Here is a 21,921-nt window from a genome sequence, read left to right on the forward strand (position 1 = left end):
TTTCATGTTTATCTTTTGGATGAGAAGTTAAACCGAGGCTCCGTTGACGCTCCAGATGAGCGTTGAAGATTGAAGGGCATTATCTGAAAGAGGAGGAGGGTTTTCCCTGATGTTCTAGGCAACATAGATCCTCAATCAATACCTAAAACAAATATCTGGTTTCTTATCTCATTTTGTTTGTGAGAACCTGTTGTGTGCCAAACGGTGGCAATGTTTCACTACATTACAACAGTGCCTACACTTCTGCAAGTACTTCATTAGCTGTAAGCTCTTTGGGATCTCCTGAGGTTTTATAAATCCACATCTTTTCTTAATATGGTTAAAATATTTTTAAAGAAAGAGTCCTTTCAGGCTATGGTTTGTCACATGAAACTGGAATGTTTTAAGTGTATTTCAGTATTCAAATTCCTTTGCAAACAGCAATTAAACTCTGAGCTCAAGCTGTATTTACTTACAGGAATTAGACTTTGTGAACTTCAATGTGTGATAATAAATGTATTTTGCTTCTATTAAATTATTGATTTGAATAAAGTTGTTCCAGTTACATTATATGCAAAATGGCTGACTGTGGTCTCTGTGAACTGTCTCCATAGAGCACAGAAATGTGCATTTTTATTCCAGCAAAGGTCATTTAACATATAACTTGGTAAAGTATTTTTAATGTGTTCATTATTTTAATGCCCAACTTTGTTTCCAGTTAAATCCGTGCATTTGTCAAAGCACGGCCAACTCTTTAATTTGAATACAAGCAAATGCAGTTTTTTTTGTGAATGGATTCTTCCTCCCTCAAATGTGCAGAATGCCTCTATGGGTAAAATTGCCTGAAAAATCAAATGCTGGTTAAAGGAGACCGGAACAGTGTTCAGGGATCTAGTTATTCTGCATAGAAACAAGAGTTAACCACTTAGCTCCCAAGCCTGTTTTGCCATTTCAGTTATATCATGACTGATCTGTATCTTATCATCTTTTATCTGTCATGCCTCTACAAGAATTGAGAGGAATAATGGAGTTTAAAGTTTTGCACAATGCTGTTCACTTATCCGCTTAAGTTGAACGAGTTTACAGTATTTTCGCAATCTGCCCACTGAGGTTGAGGAGAGTTGCATGGCAAGACACAAAGTGCAGGTTCTCTGTTGAATCCCTGGACCTTTCTATCTTTCACCCAGATATTGAGCAGTAAAGGGCAGCCTCTGGATGCTAGGGACTGCAGTATCCACCTGTGGGAATGTTTAGTAACTGTGCAATCAAAACTACCTCAAAGGCTAAAAATATAACATCTGGCAGATCAGCAGCTAGCTATCATAACTGACCTAAAGCTGAGAGTTCCTTGTGGGATATTGGTTGGCGTAAAGTTCCTTTGTCTAGCACGAGTCTAAATCACAATTTTCAAAGGCAGCATGTCTGGTTGTGGTCAGAGGTGTCACACATCAAAAATGTTGCAATCGGACTTCACCCCTCCAAGATCAGTCTATTGACCATCAACAATGACATTCAAATAATCCCCCTTTCCTGCACTGCTGGAATCCATGGCCTTTCTCTGTTTCTTCCCCAATGAGGCCAGCATTTCTGTACCAGCGAGCTGTCCTTCTGATAACCTACCTGAATTAACTTATCAATCTTTCATGTTTCAGTCCCTACTGGATTGAATCCAATTACTTCAGCTTGTGCTAGCAAAGGCCTCTTCAGTAAAACTGGATACCTTTGTGCTAGTGTAAACTTGAGAAATGTAGAAATGGAGGGGGGCAGTGACACTTGGATAGTTGGGAGTGAGACTGAGAGGTGTAGGGAGAGGAGAGGATGTGACACTGGGTGGTGTGGGGAGGAAGATGTGACACTGGGAGGTGCAGGGAGAGGAGAGGATGTGACACTGGGAGTTGAAGGGGGAGGGTGTGACACTGGGAGTTGAAGGGGGAGGGTGTGACACTGGGAGGTGCAGGCAGAGGGGAGGGTGTGACACTGGGGGGATGCAGGGAGGGAGCGTGTGACACTGGGGGGGGGTTGCAGGGAGGGAGGGTGTGACATGGGTGGGTGCAGGGAGAGAGGGTGTGACACTGGGAGGTGTAGGGCGAGGGGAGGGTGTAATGGCAGATTGCAGTGGGTGGTTTTGAGATGCTGAAAAGGCGAAAGATGAATCATTTGGCAAAAAGAGCATTGATTGGCCCAGAGGTCCCAGGGCTATTTACCAGACTTTGCTGTATTTCCTGATCTCCGGTTCAATTCCTGCAACCTACTGTATGTTTTCTTATCTCAGACAAGGTTGAAGTTGGGTAGAAGCTGCTGTTGGTCTTAGTCACCCTGAACTAGGGTGGGCTGGGTAATGGGGGAAAAGTTCAATGAGTTCGCAAATGCTTATGGACAGTTTGCACTCATTAACTGCACTAACGTGTGAAGAACAACCAGTTTGAATAGAGACCTGGGAACATATTGTATACCTCCAACTGCATATTGATGCCATCAGGAGATGAAGTTAGAAATTTACTGTTAAAATATGCATGGTTAAAATGTACATGATTTCCTCTGTTAGTGTTCATTTACTGTGTATACATTTACCCTGCAGGATTCTGGATTGTATCTGAAGGAACTCATTGAACCAGTTTTGACCTGTTTCAACGATGCTGATAGTCGATTGCGTTACTATGCCTGTGAGGCCCTCTACAACATTGTGAAGGTGGCTAGGGGCTCGGTCCTTCCTCACTTCAATGTACTGTTCAACGGTCTCAGCAAGGTAATTGAGGTTATTGGTGAGCCAGAACAGCCAGCACTTACATGGATGTGGATATTTTGAGAGGTCACATGACACCAGGTTATAGTCTAATGGGTTTACTTGAAATCGCAGATTTTTGGAGCACTGCTCCTTTGTCAGGTGAAGTCACCTGAAAGGGGAAAGATGGGTTCACTTCACCTGACGGAGTAGCAGCGCTCCAAAAGCGCAGGACTATAACCTGGTGTTGTGTGACCTCTCATCTTGTCTACCCCAGTCCAACACCGGCATCTCCATATCATAGATATTTTATAAATACTGAAGACATGACAAAACCATTCATAGTCTCTGTACCTTACAAACCTATGTACAGGGAGTGTGGTGGCAGGAATCAAGACTGGATTAATGATGTGGGGGTAAGTGTTTGTTACAGTGGGAAATTGGATTGGTTTGTTTTGTCCCATTTGTAAGTTGAATGCATCTGAACTTTGCACCTGACTAGTTTATACTGGTCACCATCAAGTGGAGGAGAAAGTGGTCATAACACAACAAAACACACATTTCAGCCTGTTTTTCTCCTGTCCAACCTGTCCACCGCAATGAACTTTTGTCTTTTGTTTCCTTTGTTTGTGAACTGAGTGAGAAATGAGTGGTGGAGACTGGCTAGATCACACTTCACAAAGGATTCAATTCCTTGGGCACAGCAACCTCTTTTGCTGCACCCTCTTCCCCCCCGCCCCGCCCTCCTCCCAAAAAGTCACTGTCATCACTCTGAGGCTAGCTGAAGGGAATCGAGGTGAAAGCTTCAATTTCCCATTCAAATTGGTCACACTTCAACCCAAGATCAAGCGTACTCACAAGGAGGAAGTCATTGAGACAGAATTCTAAATTTAAAAAGAAAAATGTGGAACTGAGCAGGTGACAGCATGTGGTTTCTCTGACCGGGCTTGTTCATTAAATCCTAGACAAGTGGACAGGCACAGGGCTTGAGCAGACCATATCTTTTAATTTATTTAAAACTTCAGTTGGGACTTTACTCGGTAAATGTTTACAGGTGCTTCAGTTAAACTTGCACTGGGCAGAAATGGAGGAGCTCCCATCTGCCTTTGAGTAGATCGCAATTCAAATTCTGATTGGCCCACCGTATCCATGTGACCAATATCACATGGTTAGCAGGGACCAGTCACAAACCCAGTTGGTGTTCTCACAGAGCTCTCTCTACACCAATTCACCAAAATCTTTCCTCATAACCTCTTCAAAACTTTCTTCATTAAATATTTATCCTCTTCCATTTTGAAAGCTTTCATGGATTATATCTCCACCACTATTTCATGTGGGACATTTTCTACCAGTCTACTGTAGTTTTAAAAAAAAAAGCTCCCATTATTCCCTTTGAATTAGTTATGGACTTAGGGTTGTCAAATTCTGCTGGAGATATTCTCGGATACATTGGCTTAAATGACGTCTTAGAAAGCCGATGGTGTGGCATGACTGAGTTCTAGGTTTATGATTTGGCTGCGTGAACAGAGATGCATAAATATAAATCCTGTCTCATTTCCTCTTATTGCTGTTGAATAGTTGTGGTGTGGCGTGCAAGATACTGGAAACAGCAGCCATAAGAAAATCTCAATCTCAAGCCATATATAATAAAGTCCTTTGCCAAGCTTTGAGTGCATTGTCAACTGGGTCTGCTTTTGATAAAGTTACAGCTGTGAATTGACACAGGCAGAGACATTCCAAATTGGAATCTTGATACTCCAATGGAACTGGGGTCAGAATACCATGTAACCATTCAATGTTCCATTCCAACCCAGGCTGCCGCCGCTGCCTCGAATGAAATTTTAAAATCTCTAGCAACAATTTACTGCATGCAGGAATGAGACTCAACAGTTTAAATTTTTTTTCTGCTGGGAGGTCTTATTGGCAATTATAATGTCACAAAAAGAATATTTATGCTCCCACTATGAGCTGTGTCTTTCTGCTGCAAATTTAATGAGTGATTAATGTGCACATCCAGAATGTTCTTAAAATTAACAGGGAGGTTGAGTGTGAGGTTGTGCAAGGCCAACAACAGAATGGAGCAAATTTCCTAGCAAGTTCTAATGATTAGCAACTCGCAACATAGCTCTCTTTTGGCTGAACTAGCTAGCTAATTTGTGCATTAGTAACAGCATGCAGTGTGAACTTGGCACTATTTTTCCAGCAAGGTTTGAGACAACATCTTTTATTCATTGTAGCCTGAAAATTACTGTTGGCATACTTTCGGGGAAGGCAGTGGTGTAATGGTAATGTCACTGGACTGGTGATCCAGAGACTTAGGCTAATGCTCTGGAGGCACGGGTTCAAATCCCACCATAACTAGTTGGATTTAAATTCAGTTAATTAAAAGCAATAAAGACCTTAGAAATGATAGAAATCATAAAATCTACTAATCTACATCCTCACTGGTCTGGCCAACATGTGATTCCAGAGCCACAGCAATGGGGCGGCACGGTGGCATAGTGGTTAGCACTGCTGCCTCAGAGCCAGGGATCTGGGTTCAATTCTTGGCTTGGGTCACTATCTGTGCGGAGTCTGCACTTGTCTGCATGGATTTCTTCCAGGTGCTCCGGTTTCCTCCCACAATCCGAAAGAAATGCTGGTTAGGTGCATTGGCCATGCTAAATTCTCCTCAGTGTACCCAAACAGGCGCCAGAGTTTGGCGACTGAGGGATTTTCACAGTAACTTCATTGCAGTGTTAACGTAAGCCTACTTGTGACACCAGTAAATAAACTTGATTCATAAGCGCCATTTGAAATGGCCTAGCTGGTTATATCACGACAAAGTCTAAAAGAAATGAAACTGATGGACCAACCTAGGCACTGGAAATGAAGCCAACAGCAGAACCAGTCCTGTTGATCCTACAAGATTCTCCTCATTAACATTGTCCAGGTATGTCCTGACAACAAAAAGCAGACAGATCCAATCCAGCCATCAGTCTGCTCTTGATCATCAGCAAAGTGATGGAAGGTGTCGTCAGCAGTACTATGAGGCGGCACTTCCTCAGCAGCTGTGTTCCAAGCATGCTGAACTGAGGTGAGAATGATTGCCCTTGACATCAAAGCAGCATTTCAGTATGATATTAAGGAGCCGTAACAAAATTGGAGTTGATAGGAATCAGTGGGAAAATTCTCCACAGGTTGGAATCATACCTGGCACCAAAGAAGATGGTTGTTGGAGGCCAATCATCTCAGCTCCAGAGCATCACTGCAGGAGTTCCTCAGGGTAGTGTCCTAGGCCCAGCCAAACTCAACTGCTTTATCAATGACGCTGGGTGGGATTTCACCTCGGGCGAGGCTCAAAATCCCACCCGAGGCTAATGGAGAATTCCATTCTGCGAGCCTCGCCTGTCTCGATTCCGGTAAAATTCCGGCCCATCTCTCCATCATAAGATCAGAAGTGGCGATGTCCGCTGATGATTACACAATGTTCAGTACCATTCATGGCTCCTCAGATGCTGAAGCAGCTCATGCCCACATGCAGCAAGACCTGGACAACATTTGGGTTTGGGCTGATAAGTAGGAGTAACATTCATGCCACACAAGTGCCAGGTAATGACCACCTCCAATAATAGAGAAGCTACTCATTTCCCCATGACATTCAATGTCATTGCCATCACTGAATCTCCCTTTATCAACATCCTCGGGTTACCAGAGACTAAAAACTAAACGGGACCTGCCATTTAAATACTGTGGCTATGAGAACAGGTCAGAGACTGAGAGGTCTGTGATGAGTAACTCATCTCCTGACTCCCCAAAGCTTGTCCACCATCTACAAGGCACAAGTCAGGGGTGTAATGGAATATTCTCCACTTGCCAGGATGAGTGCAGTTCCAACAACACTCCAGGAGCACGACACCATCCAGGACACAGCAGCTGCTTGATGATGCTTGTGAACTAAATGGGCCCAACTCTCTCAATGGTTTAGTTTTTAAATCCCCTGGCATTTTTTTTAACCACTGAGTGATTGATGCCAATTCCAGTAGATTCTCAGCTATTCTGGAAGAGTTGGTATGGGCTCTAGTTATTGTCTTGCCAATCAAATTTGAACACCTCTCTATCAGATTTTTCATTAGCTCTTTTTCTTGCAGTGAAGAAAGCTGTCCTAACAAAAACCTCTCTCCCTGAAGTCTACAGGGTCATCCTCACACCACAGTCGCTTAATTTCTGAAACTTTCCACTGTGTCATGAAGGAAAATGGTACCTTTAACTATTTGCTGAGTAATAATGTATCTCTGTTTTACACAGTTGGCTGCAGATCCAGATCCTAATGTTAAAAGTGGCTCTGAATTACTGGACCGGTTGTTAAAGGTAAGCATCTGAGTTCACTGCTGGTGATATCTGGTGTGTTTAGGTTTTGAATGGACTGTGATTGAGCATTTTCCAGAATGTGGGGAAGAGGTGGGTGGTCGCTGAACAAGAATTTGGTTTGTCTTTTACATTTTAAAATGGATTCTCCCCTATCTTTGCCCGAGAGTTGTAGTGCTTTGACAGTCATCTTGCTTGAGATTGAATTGGTACCATTACCAACCAGTAGACTTCTGATTGTGTGAATTTGTACAATATAAAGGAATGGCATCCATCGTGAAAGCCATGTGGATGCATTGAGATAAGTGCAAGGAGATCAGTCAGAGTGATTAAGTTGCTGCTTTTTGAATGCCTCTATTAAATCTTCTCTTTACACTACCTACTCTAAGGGGGACAATCCAGCTTCACTCGTCTCCACAAAAGTCCCTTGTTCTTCTTTTTGATAGAAGAGAATACGTGATTCACTCCAAATCCTAACCCTTCACTGGAGAGTACTTTCAATGCTGCACTCATGAAGAAGTCCAATAGTAACATTACACAAGCAGAAAAGTGAAGATGTGTTTAATTTTCCACCCTTCAAATTCATGGGGGGTGAGACGGGATACAACCCTCTTAGAGACTGATGAAAAAAGTTTTTGAACTTCCAGTTAATAGACAAAATGATAAGATAACAGGCTTCAAAGACCTCTACTGTAACAAACAAGCTAAAAGCACTCTATACAAAATGCGATTTTTGTAGGCAGTTTATACTTCAAGCCACAGAACAAAACTTTTCCCTTTTAATTTTAAAGCAACCGAAAAACCAACTTCATGTTTTTTACACTGTCCATTAAGTAGTTATTTGATTCTCAACTCCTGAGGATTTACTTCTGTTCCTTTCCGTTTCCAACCTGGTAACTTTTAACCCCAGAACACTTAATGACTGTTTTTCCTGGAGATTCTTCCTCTTGCACAAGTTGGGCCAATCTTCCAGCTTTGTTTCAAACCCTCATGAATTTGGTAATTTCACTCAGAGTAGGAGTTCCCACCCCCATTCCTGCACAGCATTGTCTTCCGGATCCTGGCAGACTAACTTGTCTATGATTTTCAGTTATATTTTAGGAACACCTGTAAGCCTAAATGACAACACCTTCCTCTGCATTCATCATGTGAATCACATGGGCCTTGTATTCGGGTACAAATGCTGATTAGCTGTTCTCTAAATCCCAATTTTATTCTATCTTTGAATTAAATAGACAGTTTATGGCATAACTGTTTATAATCTGATATTTTTGCATCTTCCTGAGTCTTTGGAAACTATCAATCTACTACTCTAAACACAATGCTGTTGCCATTGTCTCAAGTGTGAACACCTATACAGCTAAATAACCTGGGCCTCCCTTTAACAGACAGACTTCAGGAGTGGGTTACATGACCTAACCCCTGCCCCCCTCCTCCACTCTCTCTCTCTCTCTCTCTCACACACACACACACACACACACACAGAAAAATGTTATGACGTACACATTCTTTATTTCTTATACATTTTGAATGCTAGAAAGTGTAGGCCATGGCACTGGATGGCTTTGCTTTCTTGAGCACCATTATACTGACTGCATTCTTGTTAATGAAGTCAAGCTTACCTGGTCTTCTATTGAAATCCTGGCATCTTCTAGCAAGAAGGATGGCCATTCGAAAGAGCCATCCAGTTAGTCCCTCTCCTCTTCTCTTGCCCTTCATCTCGCCCCTGGTTCTTTATCCAATTACTTTAAATCTATGTTGTTTGGTTACCAACTACCCGCAGAAGTTCCTCCTTCTCGAATCTAGCAAAGGTTTTGAATGCTTCAATCAAATCTTTCCTTAACCTTTTCTTCTCTAAGGACAATCCAGCTTCTCTCATCTGTGTTACTGAGGCCCCACGTTTCCTGTACCATTTTAACAAAGGTCCTGTACACCTCTCCAAGGTCTTGACGTACTTATGTTGATTGACTTTCACAGAACCTTGCACAATGGAATTCCTGACCTCTTGCCTTCACTTATTGTAGTCAATTGACTTTTAAAAAAGCAAGGCCTGGTGTTAACTAATCATTACTTCATGATTCACCAAACCATTCTATATGCACTTCTTTGGCAGTATCCTGGATGGTGGCTTTTGGCTCTTTGTCTCCCACATTTCTCAGTTTATAAACCTTTAAACTTGGAACAGCTAGTACTTGGCTGGTTTGAGCTGTGCAATATAGACAAATCATGTGAGAAAATCTTTGTTTAGTGCAGTTAGCCAGGCTGTTTGTGTGCACCAATGTTAAAGACCGTGTCTGCTTACATGCAGAAGTTATAGAAAGCAAGACCACCATAACTGTGAGCAGTATCAGCCCCAACCAGAAGTGCAGACTCCTCCCTTCAGTAGCCACTTGACCTTTTGCATGGCTGCAGTTGTTTAGGAATGGGTGGAGAATTCATTGTCTTGAGCTGAGTTGTAAGCTGGTACTTTGCCACTAGCTGTTTTTGTTGTGTATGTAACAATGTCCCTGTGCTCATTGTAACATTTCGGCACCCAAAGCCAGGAAGGAATCCAGCTTTTTCCAGGCCAGTCGGAGAACGATTAGAGCTTTTTGATTTGTGCATTCTGATTTCTTGCCATGACAGTTTAAGATGTTAACCTGATTTTTTTTTTGAGGGGTTTAATTGCCCTGAAACAAACCCTCAGAGAAAAATCAGAACCCTCCCCGGCCTGCGGGCAGTGGCACCAAGAGTTTCAATAGTAAACTGCTGGTGCTCCAAAGAAGAAGCAATGACTTGTAGCATTTCCACTTCTCAGTCAGTCAGTTGTGAGATTGCACACTATTGGAGTGAGATTGGAGCTATACATATATGGCTGGAAGAAAATCTACTCTTGAACAAGAGCTATAGAGGTGCAAAAGCAGTATTTGAGAATGCTTTGCCCTCAATTCAAATGCCAATAAGGTGGATGTGTCCACAGCTGTGATGGGAGATCCCAAAGATGATGGCTCTTCACAGCTTCTCCATTGAATTACAGTTTCATCGTTTTCTTGCCATTATTGTTCTGTTGAGACAATTTTTAAGAGGCCAGAGTTGAGAGAATATTTGTAATAAGAGAGTTGACTTTTTCTTTTGGCATGTTGAGAAGTAGTGGTAGTTTGCAGGCATATGAAAAAGAGGCTTTCATGACCTGAACATTTTACAACCGATGCAATACGTTTTGAAGTGTAGTCACTCTTGTAATATAGGAAACTCGGCAGTTAATTTGCACAAGTTTTACAAATAATAATGTGATAACAATCCCATTATCTGTTTTAGTGATGTTGATTGAGGGATAGATAAAGATTGGCCAGGACACTGGGAGAACTCCCCCGGGAGTTATGTCCAATTGAGAGGGCAGATGTGGCCTTGGTTTAATGTCTCATCTGATAGTATGTATGAATTATGGACCAAGGCTGCATGTAGTACAAGGTACTAAGCATTTCAAAATCCCAGCTTTTTAATTCCTCCTCGAGCGCACTGGACCAATTTCAGGCAAGACTCCCACAGAATTTCTTTCACACACCATTTTTGATCATTCTGAATTGATAAATGTACTTGGTGATTCCTGTCACTCTGAGTTGTGGAATTGTTTTTCACTGCGTGTGAGCTGTTTAATGCAACTAATAACAATTTAGTCTGTGATGGGTGATTTTAATCCTGGTTTCATTTCTTATCTTACAGGACATTGTCACAGAAAGTTCCAAATTTGACCTTGTGGCCTTTGTTCCTCTCTTGAGAGAGCGAATTTATTCCAACAATCAGTATGCAAGGCAATTCATCATCTCCTGGGTGAGTTCCAAAACGTTTGTGGCCTTCGGTGAGAGGAATGAGTATGGTGCTCTAATCGGTAGCAAATTGGATCGATAGCTTGAGAATTTTAAAACTAAGAAGGGAAGTTACACTCCTGCCGCCGCTCCAGCAGCGCTGATTTGAGCTTCAGGTTCTGGCTGAGGACTGATTAATATATTACTTGCAGCCGTGTTGTACCTTATGTCCCCTGACTTGATCCAAGCAGAGCAAGTGCTATTCAATGCAACTGGTGTCCTCTCCACCATACCTAGCATTTCTGTCCAGCCATCTCCTGTATTCACATTAGTGACCTGGTCCATATATATTAGGAAAGTTGCTTGTAATCTAATGTTTCCCACGTTAAAATGCAGCAATACATTCAGTTCCTCATTTTTGGATTGAATTCTGAGCTCCCAGAGCACACTCTGGGTTCAGGTGGGGTTACCTCTGAACATTGCCAGCTCTCGTACTATTTTCAATCTTGGCTATCTTTGCAGATCCTGGTATTGGAATGTGTTCCTGATATTAACTTGCTAGACTACCTGCCAGAAATCCTGGATGGACTCTTTCAGATCCTCGGAGACAACAGTAGAGAGATCCGTAAAATGTGAGTGTGGATAGCCTGCACATTGTGAGCAAAGTCAATGACTCATCTCGAGCATTCATTTTCTTAAGCTTTGAATTATCTTGACTCGACTTGCATTAAATAGCATGAATGTGGCTGTGCAAAGAAATTTTTAAAAGAGTGGCATTGAAAAAGCTGACTGCAGAATAGTGAAATTTTACAGGGAACACTTGTTGTGAGCAGTGTTGCTCAAGTAGTGAACTTGCTGCACAATTCCACCATGTCCCCAAAAATGATGCCATGACCACAGCCCAGCAGTTGTGTAATTCACCAGTGTGTGAAGATGATGTATTATAAAATGTGAAGAAGCAGCTAATGGAGGTTGGTTCTTGGGGGAAGAGACAATATTAATCCCTATTTGCGTGCAGAGATTGAATTTTTAAGTGTAAAAATAGTCATCTTAATTTATTATTCTCACTGATGGATGTTTTTTTCCGTCCTGATCTGGAGCGCTGAAGGCAATTATTATTCTATCCCTTTATGTAACTGGCTGCAATCAGCTATCTCAGCACAGGCTGCTGATTGAACTTTACGCTTTCCTGATCTGTCCAGATGCTATGTTCTGCCTTAAGCAGCCAGTCCATTGTTAGGAGCGCAGGGTGATTTGATCATTCTGTAATTGCCCTTTTCTTGCTGCAGCTTAATCAGCAGGTTCTACCTGGATAACATTCTTAACTTATTCCAGGTGTGAGACAGTCCTTGTTGAGTTTCTGAAGGAGATCAAGAAAAACCCTTCAAGTGTCAAATTTGCTGAAATGGCCAACATCTTAGTCATCCATTGCCAGGCCTCTGGTGAGTCCTCTTTCTCCACCCTGGTCTTCCCTGCTCTGCTCCTTTCTTTGTCCTCCTCCTTCCCTCTTTCTCTCCCCCCCCCCCCCTTCTTCTCTTCCTTCCTATTTCTCATTCTGCACCCCCCTCCCTGTCACTTCACCTCATTTCTCTTCCTCCCCTCACCCCCATTTCTCCTCATCACCCCCCCCCCCCCTCCCCGCCTTCCTTTCTCCTCTAAAATTATTTTGCCTCTCATTGTCTTCAGCTGTCATTTGCTAAATCAAAGTTACAATTTTAACTCTCAATGCTCAGAATTGTACATGGTATATATCTGTGAAGGTACTGGATTCCTGCAACAGTATTTTGTGCTAGTGGAGACAGTGTCATATGGAAATGACTGCAGAGCTAAATGGTGCAGTGGGTTAAATGCAGTGTCCATTTACCTTGGGGGAGTCTGGGTTTTAATCTAGACCTGACTGGAAGTTGAGTCTCCTTCCAATCAGCTATAAGGGGTTCATGTGAAATGAGTTGGGTAGCCTCGGCTGAGTTCCTAGTGGCTGTAAATCCATGTCAAATAATCATGCACATTTCACAAACGTATATTGAACGAGAGCTCATTCTGGCTGCTGTTGGAAATTAAAATAATGGCTATTGTTCTTCTGACTAGAATTTTGAACCTAAGTGTTGACCTCAAACCGCATGTATCTAATAACTGGAGCTTTGAGCTTTGAATCCACTTTTTAATCTGGGCGGCGCAGTGGTTAGCACTGCTCACAGCGCCAGGGACCCAGGTTCAATTCCTGACTGTGTGGAGTTTGCACATTCTCTCCGTGTCTGTGTGGGTTTCCTCCAGGTGCTCCGGTTTCCTCCCACAGTCCAAAGATGAGCGGGTTAGGTGGATTGGCCGTGCTGAATTGCCCCTTAGTATCAGAGGGATTAGCAGGGTAAATGTGTGGGGTCACGGGAATGGATGGGATTGTTGTCGATGCAGACTCGATGGGCCGATTGGCTCCTTCTGCACTGTAGGGATTCTATGATTCTGTAATAAAGCTCCAAACACCAATTAATTTTCCCCATTCTAAGTGTGGGCCAGGTACAGGGAATTTTGCTCATCATTCTATATCTGACTCGAAAGTGCTCAACACTGATGCTGTTCCTGAAATGTGCATTTCGTTCCTCAGAACTGACATTCACCTTGATCAAGAAAATATACATTCCCAGTCTTAAACTTTGCACATCAGTTTTTGGTTGTTGAGTCAGAGTGCTGTATGAGTGGTGGTCACGCTGTCTTTCTCATTGTTTCCTGCTTTCTATAGATGATTTGATTCAACTAACTGCAATGACGTGGATGAGGGAGTTCATCCAGTTAGCTGGCCGTGTGATGCTGCCCTATTCCTCAGGAATCCTGACAGCTGTCCTACCCTGCCTCTCCTATGATGACAGGAAGAAGAGTATCCTTCTCACCAACCAAGCATGGAGTACACAGATTGCCCAGTGCATACCTCTGGTTATGTGCTTAGTGTAAAGGAACAGACTGCAGTATTTACTATGTTGCCTCTTCAGAAAGGTCCTGCACAATACTTATTTTTTAACCTCTCTTTTTGACCTGATCTGCAGTCGAGGTATTCTTCACACAATACTGAAATCTGGTGTTGTTTCCCCCACTCACTTGGCAATTCTCATTGTAAGCACCCAGATTTGTATATTATCTTCACACTGTCATTCTGGTTTAAAAGCAGTTCCTTCCGTCTCATTTACAGTCACATAGTCACCTTTCCCTCCTACCCCTGCTAACAAGCTAAGAATTGTGGGCGTTTTGCCCCATTAATACTCCCCCTGTCCATCCATCTTCCCAATTCGGAAGGCTGACCGCACTGTGTGCACACTTGGTCATGCTGTGGCATGTGGTGTCAAGAATGGGGCAAAGGTGGTGTCAGGCACAGGCTAACACTCCTCCCTAAGCTGTAGCTGCACTCGGCCCTGACATTGTTTGATGCCATTCTGGAGGTTGGCCATATCCTGAGTGGAGGAGAGGGAAGCTGCAAGGAACTCTCTTTCCAGTCTTGGAGCATTAGTGGCACGGCTATTGCCAAAATTCCTGCAGCACCATCTTGGCCAGAAAGTTAACTGGAAATATTTCTCTTGGTCCTGTGCTGTCTCATGAATTGCAGTTGGTCACTGTGATATCATCTGTTGTATATTTCTGTCCTGCTTTGTTTAGTTTGTGATGTGCTGGCTCCTTAATTCAAAGTCCAGGTATTAAGGAAGTAGCGAATGTGTGTAACCAGACCCTGATGAAACTGATCATGCCTGAAGATGACGGTGACAATATCCGACAGATAACACTACAGCAACTGGACGGTGCGGCTGATGAGTCTTTCTCCAGCCGCAAGAACTCCTCCGACCGTAAGTGATCGCTGCTTATTGACAGTATGTTGAATAGAAACTGGTTCATGTTGAAATGCTGGACTTGCGTCTGAGATGTAACAATTCCAACACTTGCCCCTCCTGATTGATGAGTGGGTGAATTGTGCTTTCTCTAATGCTGTGGCAAACATCTCCCTGTATGTACCTAGACCAGCGATGGGCAACCTTGGCTGGTGAGTGGCGCTCCTTCATCTCAGTGGGCAGCAAGATTGAAATCGAGCTTGTTCACTAATCATGACCCCATGGATAAGATTAAATACATTTAGTGCACCCCGAATATTTCATAGAATTATAAAAAATGCTTAGCCATTTATGTATTGATCGAACTGTCGTCAACTTCAAATGGTAAAATCAAAAGAAATATTTACACTTTAGACACAGAGGGAGTGCATGGCTCTCACAGTCAATGCTGTGAGCAATCAGCACACATCTCACTTCACCTACCCTCGCTTTACTTGTGTGTCACTTCAGTTATTCTGGTAGGAAAAAGCTACGGGGACAGAAATCAGTGGAATCTGGTGACCCTGCATGTGGGCAACGGTCAACAAAATGTCTCGTGGGCCGCACTCAGAACCCTGATGGGTCACATATAGCCCCTGGGACGTAGGTTGCCCACCACTGACCTGGACAATGAATGAATTACAAGCTGCTATGAGGTATGTCATAGCTGGGAGAGAGACTGATCACCACATGTATGTATGTGCTTTCCAGCAGAGGGTGACTGATAAACAGGTGGGTGGAGATATGCATTTCAACTCGGCCTCTGGCTCAGTGATAACACATCAGCCCTGAATTCAGAAAGTTCTGTGTTCAAATAGCCCTCCAGGGCTTAAATGTGCAATTCATACTGTTAGCCCTAATTCTGTTGTGTGCCTTGCTTTTAAAATCTCTGTTGATTTGTGGAACTCTTGATTTGCATCACCTTTGTACTTTATGTAGAATTATATTCATGTGCTCTATCACCTAAAAGGAGATTCCTCAGTGTTGATCTGTTGTCCTTACCAACTTTACTGCCCAATTAACTTGGACTAAATGCCATCTCATTTTGCTGAGCTTGGCCTTGAGGGGTTTTTCCTATAACTTATGTCACCACATTAGTTTTGTTCTTGGCTCTTTCTGCCTGCAATGATCAGCATCATCTTTGATACCTATTTTCTCCTTTTACATGTGTCATTGAGCTGTGGTCTGTTGTGTTTCTGATCTAGTGTTTTAGATAGGTGATTCCCCTAGCCCTGTTGGAAGAGCAGTGTACTGGCCAACACTCTTCATAGAATCATAGAATAGTGCAGAAGGAAGCCATTCAGCCCATCGAGCCTGCACTGACAACAATCCCACCCAGGCCCCATCCCCGTAACCCCAAGTATTTACCCTGCTAATCCCCGTGACACTAAGGGGCAACTTAGTCCAACCAATCAAAATAACCCGCACATCTTTGGACTGTGGGAGGAAACCGGAATACCCGGAGGAAATCCACGCAGACATGGGGAGAACATACAAACTCCACACAGACAGTGACCCAGGGCCGGAATTGAACCTGGGTCCCTGGCGCTGTGAGGCAGCAGTGCTAGCCATTGTGCCACCATGCTGCCACCAATCTTCCCTTAACCATCACCAGCAAAAATAACATTAACAAACCACTTCCTCAGTTCTTTGTGTCCTTACATTCTGTTTGAATGAAGGGACGTATTGGCCAATACTAATGACTGCGATTCATAATACTTCACCGGACACCCAGTGTTGCCCAATGAGGGGCTTCCATTGTGTGGCAGGAGTGGAGAATCGGGATGGTTGTTCATAGACCAGAGAAGATAATGGGGGAATTTGGCAGTCCTGCTTGAAATTGAGGAGTTTTTTAATGGAGTGGATATGGAGGAACTGTTTCCACAGGAGGAGGAACAATAACCAGAGGACGCAGATTTAAGATAATTGGCAATAAAAGCAGAGGAGATGAGCAGAAATTTTACACAGCAGGTTGTTTAGATCTGGAACGCACTCGCGAAATAGAAACCGTAAATGCTGGGAATGTGCAGCATTGGAGGACAGGTGTAGAGCCCTTGCAACAATTAGTAAAGTTGCAGCTTGTTTCAACATTTGTAAAGGAGCCGTGTGGTAGTTTCTGTTCCTCTGCTTTGGGCCGGGTTTCTATTCCGTGGTGCTTTGATGGAGAGATGGACTGCAGGGTGAAGAAGATATTTACAATCTACAAAACTTTCACTTGGACCATTAATTATGCAGCGATATCAGCCGTGAGTATTGCTGTGCATTAAGTGGACCTTTAGACCTGCAGCAGATAGAGAGATTCCGTATTTCACAGAATACACAACTGTGAAACACACATTAATGAGGGCACAGTACCTGACATGTATATGATGCCAGTTAGCTTTGGGTTTCAGTAATTATTATTTCAAATAATTTTGTCAGAAAGCCAGGGGGAAGAAGAGAATTGTTTGACGCAGTGAGTTATGTTATGAAATATGCTGCCTAATAGGGCGGCGAAAGCAGCTTCGAGTGAATTACAAAGGGAAATTTGATTTATGTTTGAAAAGGGAAATTTTGCCAGGCTTTGAGGAAGGAGCAGGCGAGCGGGGCTAATTTACTAACTTTTCAAAGAGGTAGTATAGACACGATGGGCTGAATGGTTGCTTCCTGTGTTGTATGAATCTGTTTAATTAGTAAATGTATCAGAGACTGTAGTGAATTTGACAGTCAGATTCCGTTTTGCTGCCTTTCCCCCCTCAAATTTTCTTCTGTTCTTCATTGAAAGCATTGATTCAGGGTGGGGGCGGCACGGTAGCACAGTGGTTAGCACTGCTGCTTCACAGCTCCAGGGTCCCGGGTTCGATTCCCGGCTCGGGTCACTGTCTGTGTGGAGTTTGCACATTCTCCTCGTGTCTGCGTGGGTTTCCTCCGGGTGCTCCGGTTTCCTCCCACAGTCCAAAGATGTGCGGGTTAGGTTGATTGGCCAGGTTAAAAAAAATTGCCCCTTAGAGTCCTGAGATGCGTAGGTTAGAGGGATTAGCAGGTAAAATATGTGGGGTAGGGCCTGGGTGGGATTGTGGTCGGTGCAGACTCGATGGGCCGAATGGCCTTCTTCTGCACTGTAGGGTTTCTATGATGATTCTATGATTCCTGACTGGCTCTGGCTCCACTGGTACTAAGCCTCTTCCAATTCCTCATTCAAGTAAACATTTTTGGATGTTGCCAGCCTCTCTCAGTCTGGAAGGCATGACACCTGACAATGATCTGGCTTCTTGCTGTTTCACATGGGCTAGAACAAAGAACAGTGCAGCACAGGAAACAGGCCCTTCGGCCCTCCAAGCCTGTGCCGCTCCTTGGTCCAACTAGACCAATCGTTTGTATCCCTCCATTCCCAGGCTGCTCATGTGACTATCCAGGTAAGTCTTAAACGATGTCAGCGTGCCTGCCTCCACCACCCTACTTGGCAGCGCATTCCAGGCCCCCACCACCCTCTGTGTAAAAAACGTCCCTCTGATATCTGAGTTATACTTCGCCCCTCTCACCTTGAGCCTGTGACCCCTCGTGATCGTCACCACCGACCTGGGAAAAAGCTTCCCACTGTTCACCCTATCTATCCCCTTCATAATCTTGTACACCTCTATTAGATCTCCCCTCATTCTCCGTCTTTCCAGGGAGAACAACCCCAGTTTACCCAATCTCTCCTCATAGCTAAGACCCTCCATACCAGGCAACATCCTGGTAAACCTTCTCTGCACTCTCTCTAACGCCTCCACGTCCTTCTGGTAGTGCGGCGACCAGAACTGGACGCAGTACTCCAAATGTGGCCTAACCAGCGTTCTATACAGCTACATCATCAGACTCCAGCTTTTATACTCTATACCCCGTCCTATAAAGGCAAGCATACCATATGCCTTCTTCACCACCTTCTCCACCTGTGTTGCCACCTTCAAGGATTTGTGGACTTGCACACCTAGGTCCCTCTGTGTTTCTATACTCCTGATGACTCTGCCATTTATTGTATAACTCCTCCCTACATTATTTCTTCCAAAATGCATCACTTCGCATTTATCCGGATTAAACTCCATCTGCCACCTCTCCGCCCAATTTTCCAGCCTATCTATATCCTGCTGTATTGCCCGACAATGCTCTTCGCTATCCGCAAGTTATCTTCGTGTTATCCGCAAACTTGCTGATTACACCAGTTACACCTTCTTCCAAATCATTTATATATATCACAAATAGTCTGTGGGAATCATAGATACTCAACAGGATTGATGGTGTGTTCCTCCCTCCCACCCCCTTCTCCCACCTGCTGCTCCTGCTAAGATCAAATAGTGTGAACACAGACCAAAGTGGGAAGCTGGGTCTTTGACATCTGTGTGGGTCAAGATGGCCTCAGCTGCTGTATTGATGTATGTTCAAAATGGATGGGTAGCTGTAACCTTTTTTTTTTCTGCTGTTCTGGTCAGGCGAGGGAGGCAAAACTGAACACCTTTGTTTTCCTCGCATCCGTTTGGGAATAGAGGTTTTTAAATTTTTGAAGAAAGGCAGTGGTGTGTTTCCTTGCAGCAAAGTCTCTTTGGGGTTAAATAACAGGCATTGTTCATTCATACTTTCAAACCTGGGGAATGGTCGCCACTTTGTACAGACACACACAATAAGAAGATAGGAAAGAGGAGTTTTTTAACAACTATGAGTAACTTGAAGAATCAAATCGCGTGATTGCCAAATTCCAGAAAGGCAGAGTCCAGTGAAGGTTCCATCATGGAGGAGGTACAGTTTGGTTAGCTGAAGCAGGGTTTTGCAGAATTCCTTTAAAGTTGATGGTGATGCAGCAAGATGAGGTTTGTATACACAGACTTGATCTGCGTGGCAGAAGATGTCAGGAACCTTCCATAGAATCTGGGTTCGAGGGCACTTAGACTTGATATAGACCATTGGCCAGCCTGATGTTCTGCTTTGATGTTTGCGCATTGGAGTTTAAACAACAGACTGATTGCGAGTCTGGGAATGTAACATTAAAACTTTCCAAAGGCCAGAAGCTTAGGTCATATTACGTTTCCCATTAATGAGTCAGTTGCTGACTAACAAGCAATTTCTATGCCTCTGGTCAAAATCCATTGTTCACCTTAGGAGATAAATGGTGGATTTCAATGCCTCTGTATGTCCAGTGAGTTTTGATGACTTCCCCTTTTGTTATACGACCAGGCTAGGGAGACAGTTTGTCTGCTAGTCCCTGGTTTTGTTGATCGTAATGTGTCCTCACAATAAGAGGTGCATGATTCCACCAGGATTAGGGTTCAGATTTTGCCCTGGAACATTTGGAATTTTCCAGAAACTATAAGCAACATATGAATCATGCGATCAGTAGCAGCTATCCTTGGGTTCAGCGAGGTCCACTTTTTAAAATAAGTAAAAATGGTAAGGTAATGATTTCTTTCATGTCTTGGGGACATGACACTGCACTCAGCCTAACCCTCAGATACTGGGCAGGTGCAGGAAAATTTCTACCTCCCTGAGTTTGTTGCTGTAGGCATAAAGGAACTTGTTTTAATAAAGCATTAACAAGACTGCTGGGGGGCAGATACCTCCATCAGATGGGGGAGGAGTGAAGAATAAATGTAGTCAAAGGGCAACACTATATAAAATGGTAAACATGTACATATAAAATATACTTCAGGGCAGATGGTGGAGAAGGTCTTAGAGGTTCAGAGAATAAATTCCTGTACATAGAGCCCGGGAAGCTGAAGGCATGGACAGTAGGGCTGGAGTGAAGGGCAGCAGAGTGGAGAGTTTTCCGACGTTGAGGGATTGTGGTGACGGAGGAAGTTAGCGATTGGTGAAGAGTTATATCCTGGGCTGTTCCAACACGAGTGTTTTGAAGTAGTGCTATTAACACAGTCATCCAACACAGAAAAGTACAAAAATTGGCTAAGAAGTGGATGAGCTTTCCCAAATCCCTGGGATCGCTTTGCAAAGACACATCTGGAAAATCTAGGGATTGATTTTGGATTTTCAGTATCTGCAAATTGAAGAGCGCTTTCAACATTTGCTTGATGTACCACACAGTAAAGTGGCTGTGCTTTGAACAATCATCTGTAATTCCTTGGCCAAGCCACCACCTCCCTCTCCTTCAAGACCAGCCTTAAAAATCTACCTCTTTGACTAAGATTTTGCACATCCCTCCTAATAGCTTTCCATTGGGTCCGTTTCCGCTGACACACTGTGAAACGCCTTGGGATGTCTTTCTATGTTTTGAGTGTAATTTAAATGCCAGTTGCTGAATTTGATCTGGGTTGCAGTGGTCTGATTAAATATTTTCCGGTAAATTAGAAACTGCAGTAGTCAAGTCTTGCATTCAGTAGGTGGCAGTATAGGCTCACCAGTAAACTTAAAACACATGCTCTGTTTGCCTTACTGGCACATTGTTTGATAAATGATGTAGACTTGTTAACTATGTATTGAATCATAGCACAGAAGGAGGCTATTCAGCCCATAATGCTTGTGCTGTCTCTCTCAATGAGTGACTCAGCTAGTCCCGTCCCCTGCATTTTCACCGTATCTCTGATTATCTTCTTATGTGTGGTTGCCAGATTGATTGTGATGATGCATGTTACTGCTTAAAATGCATTTTTGCTTTTGCTGGTTTTGTTGCCCAGTGACTGTGTTTGCCTTTTGTAGGATAATTAAAATCACTTGAGAAAGGGCGGGTGAGTTTTTTAAAAGTTAACATGTTAAATGATGACTTCCCTAGAGTAGAAAGTCACTCACCTTTTGTAGATCAAGGGCAGAACAAGTTGGTTTGAAGGGCTCAGAGCCAATGGCACTGAGTGATGTGTTAATGGGGCGCAGGGTTGTGAGCTTTGCTCTCATGCATGCCTGGGCCTGCAGTCCCTTCACATTCTCTTTCTGAAATGCTTGGTCCCTTCAACATAACACACCAGGAGGAGGCCATTCAGTGAGAGCATGGCTGATCTGTGATTCCCAAAACCCTCAACAAAATTCCATCAATCTTAAATTTGAATTGGCAATTGCTACTTGTAGGGAGTTGTAAACTTCTTTCACTCTTTTCATGGAGAATATTTCCTAACTTCATTCTGAAGAGGCCTGGGTCTGAGATTTCCCAACCAGCAGAAATAGTTTCTGCCCATCAACCCTCAGCTCTAATAATCAACTCACCATCAACTTGGAAATCCAGGGGATTCCAATCCTAGTTGTATAAACTTTACCTGGACTCCAAGGATTAAATTCCAGAAATTGT

At 43.4% G+C, this 21,921-nt stretch overlaps 1 protein-coding gene across 2 annotated transcripts in view; it reads left to right on the plus strand.

Annotated features, from left to right (window-relative positions):
* Positions 1-21,921, plus strand: part of vac14 (vac14 homolog (S. cerevisiae)) — a 163,318-nt gene that overhangs the window by 19,188 nt on the left and 122,209 nt on the right. For both annotated transcript variants that reach the window (XM_078211141.1, XM_078211140.1), the window contains exons 4-10: positions 2,558-2,725; positions 6,989-7,051; positions 10,751-10,858; positions 11,356-11,465; positions 12,169-12,275; positions 13,571-13,705; positions 14,511-14,660. In XM_078211141.1, coding sequence (XP_078067267.1) covers positions 2,558-2,725; positions 6,989-7,051; positions 10,751-10,858; positions 11,356-11,465; positions 12,169-12,275; positions 13,571-13,705; positions 14,511-14,660 — 841 coding nt within the window. The remainder of the gene's footprint in view (positions 1-2,557; positions 2,726-6,988; positions 7,052-10,750; positions 10,859-11,355; positions 11,466-12,168; positions 12,276-13,570; positions 13,706-14,510; positions 14,661-21,921) is intronic.

The sequence above is a fragment of the Mustelus asterias genome, chromosome 4, assembly GCF_964213995.1.
Source record: "Mustelus asterias chromosome 4, sMusAst1.hap1.1, whole genome shotgun sequence".
NCBI lineage: Eukaryota > Metazoa > Chordata > Chondrichthyes > Carcharhiniformes > Triakidae > Mustelus > Mustelus asterias.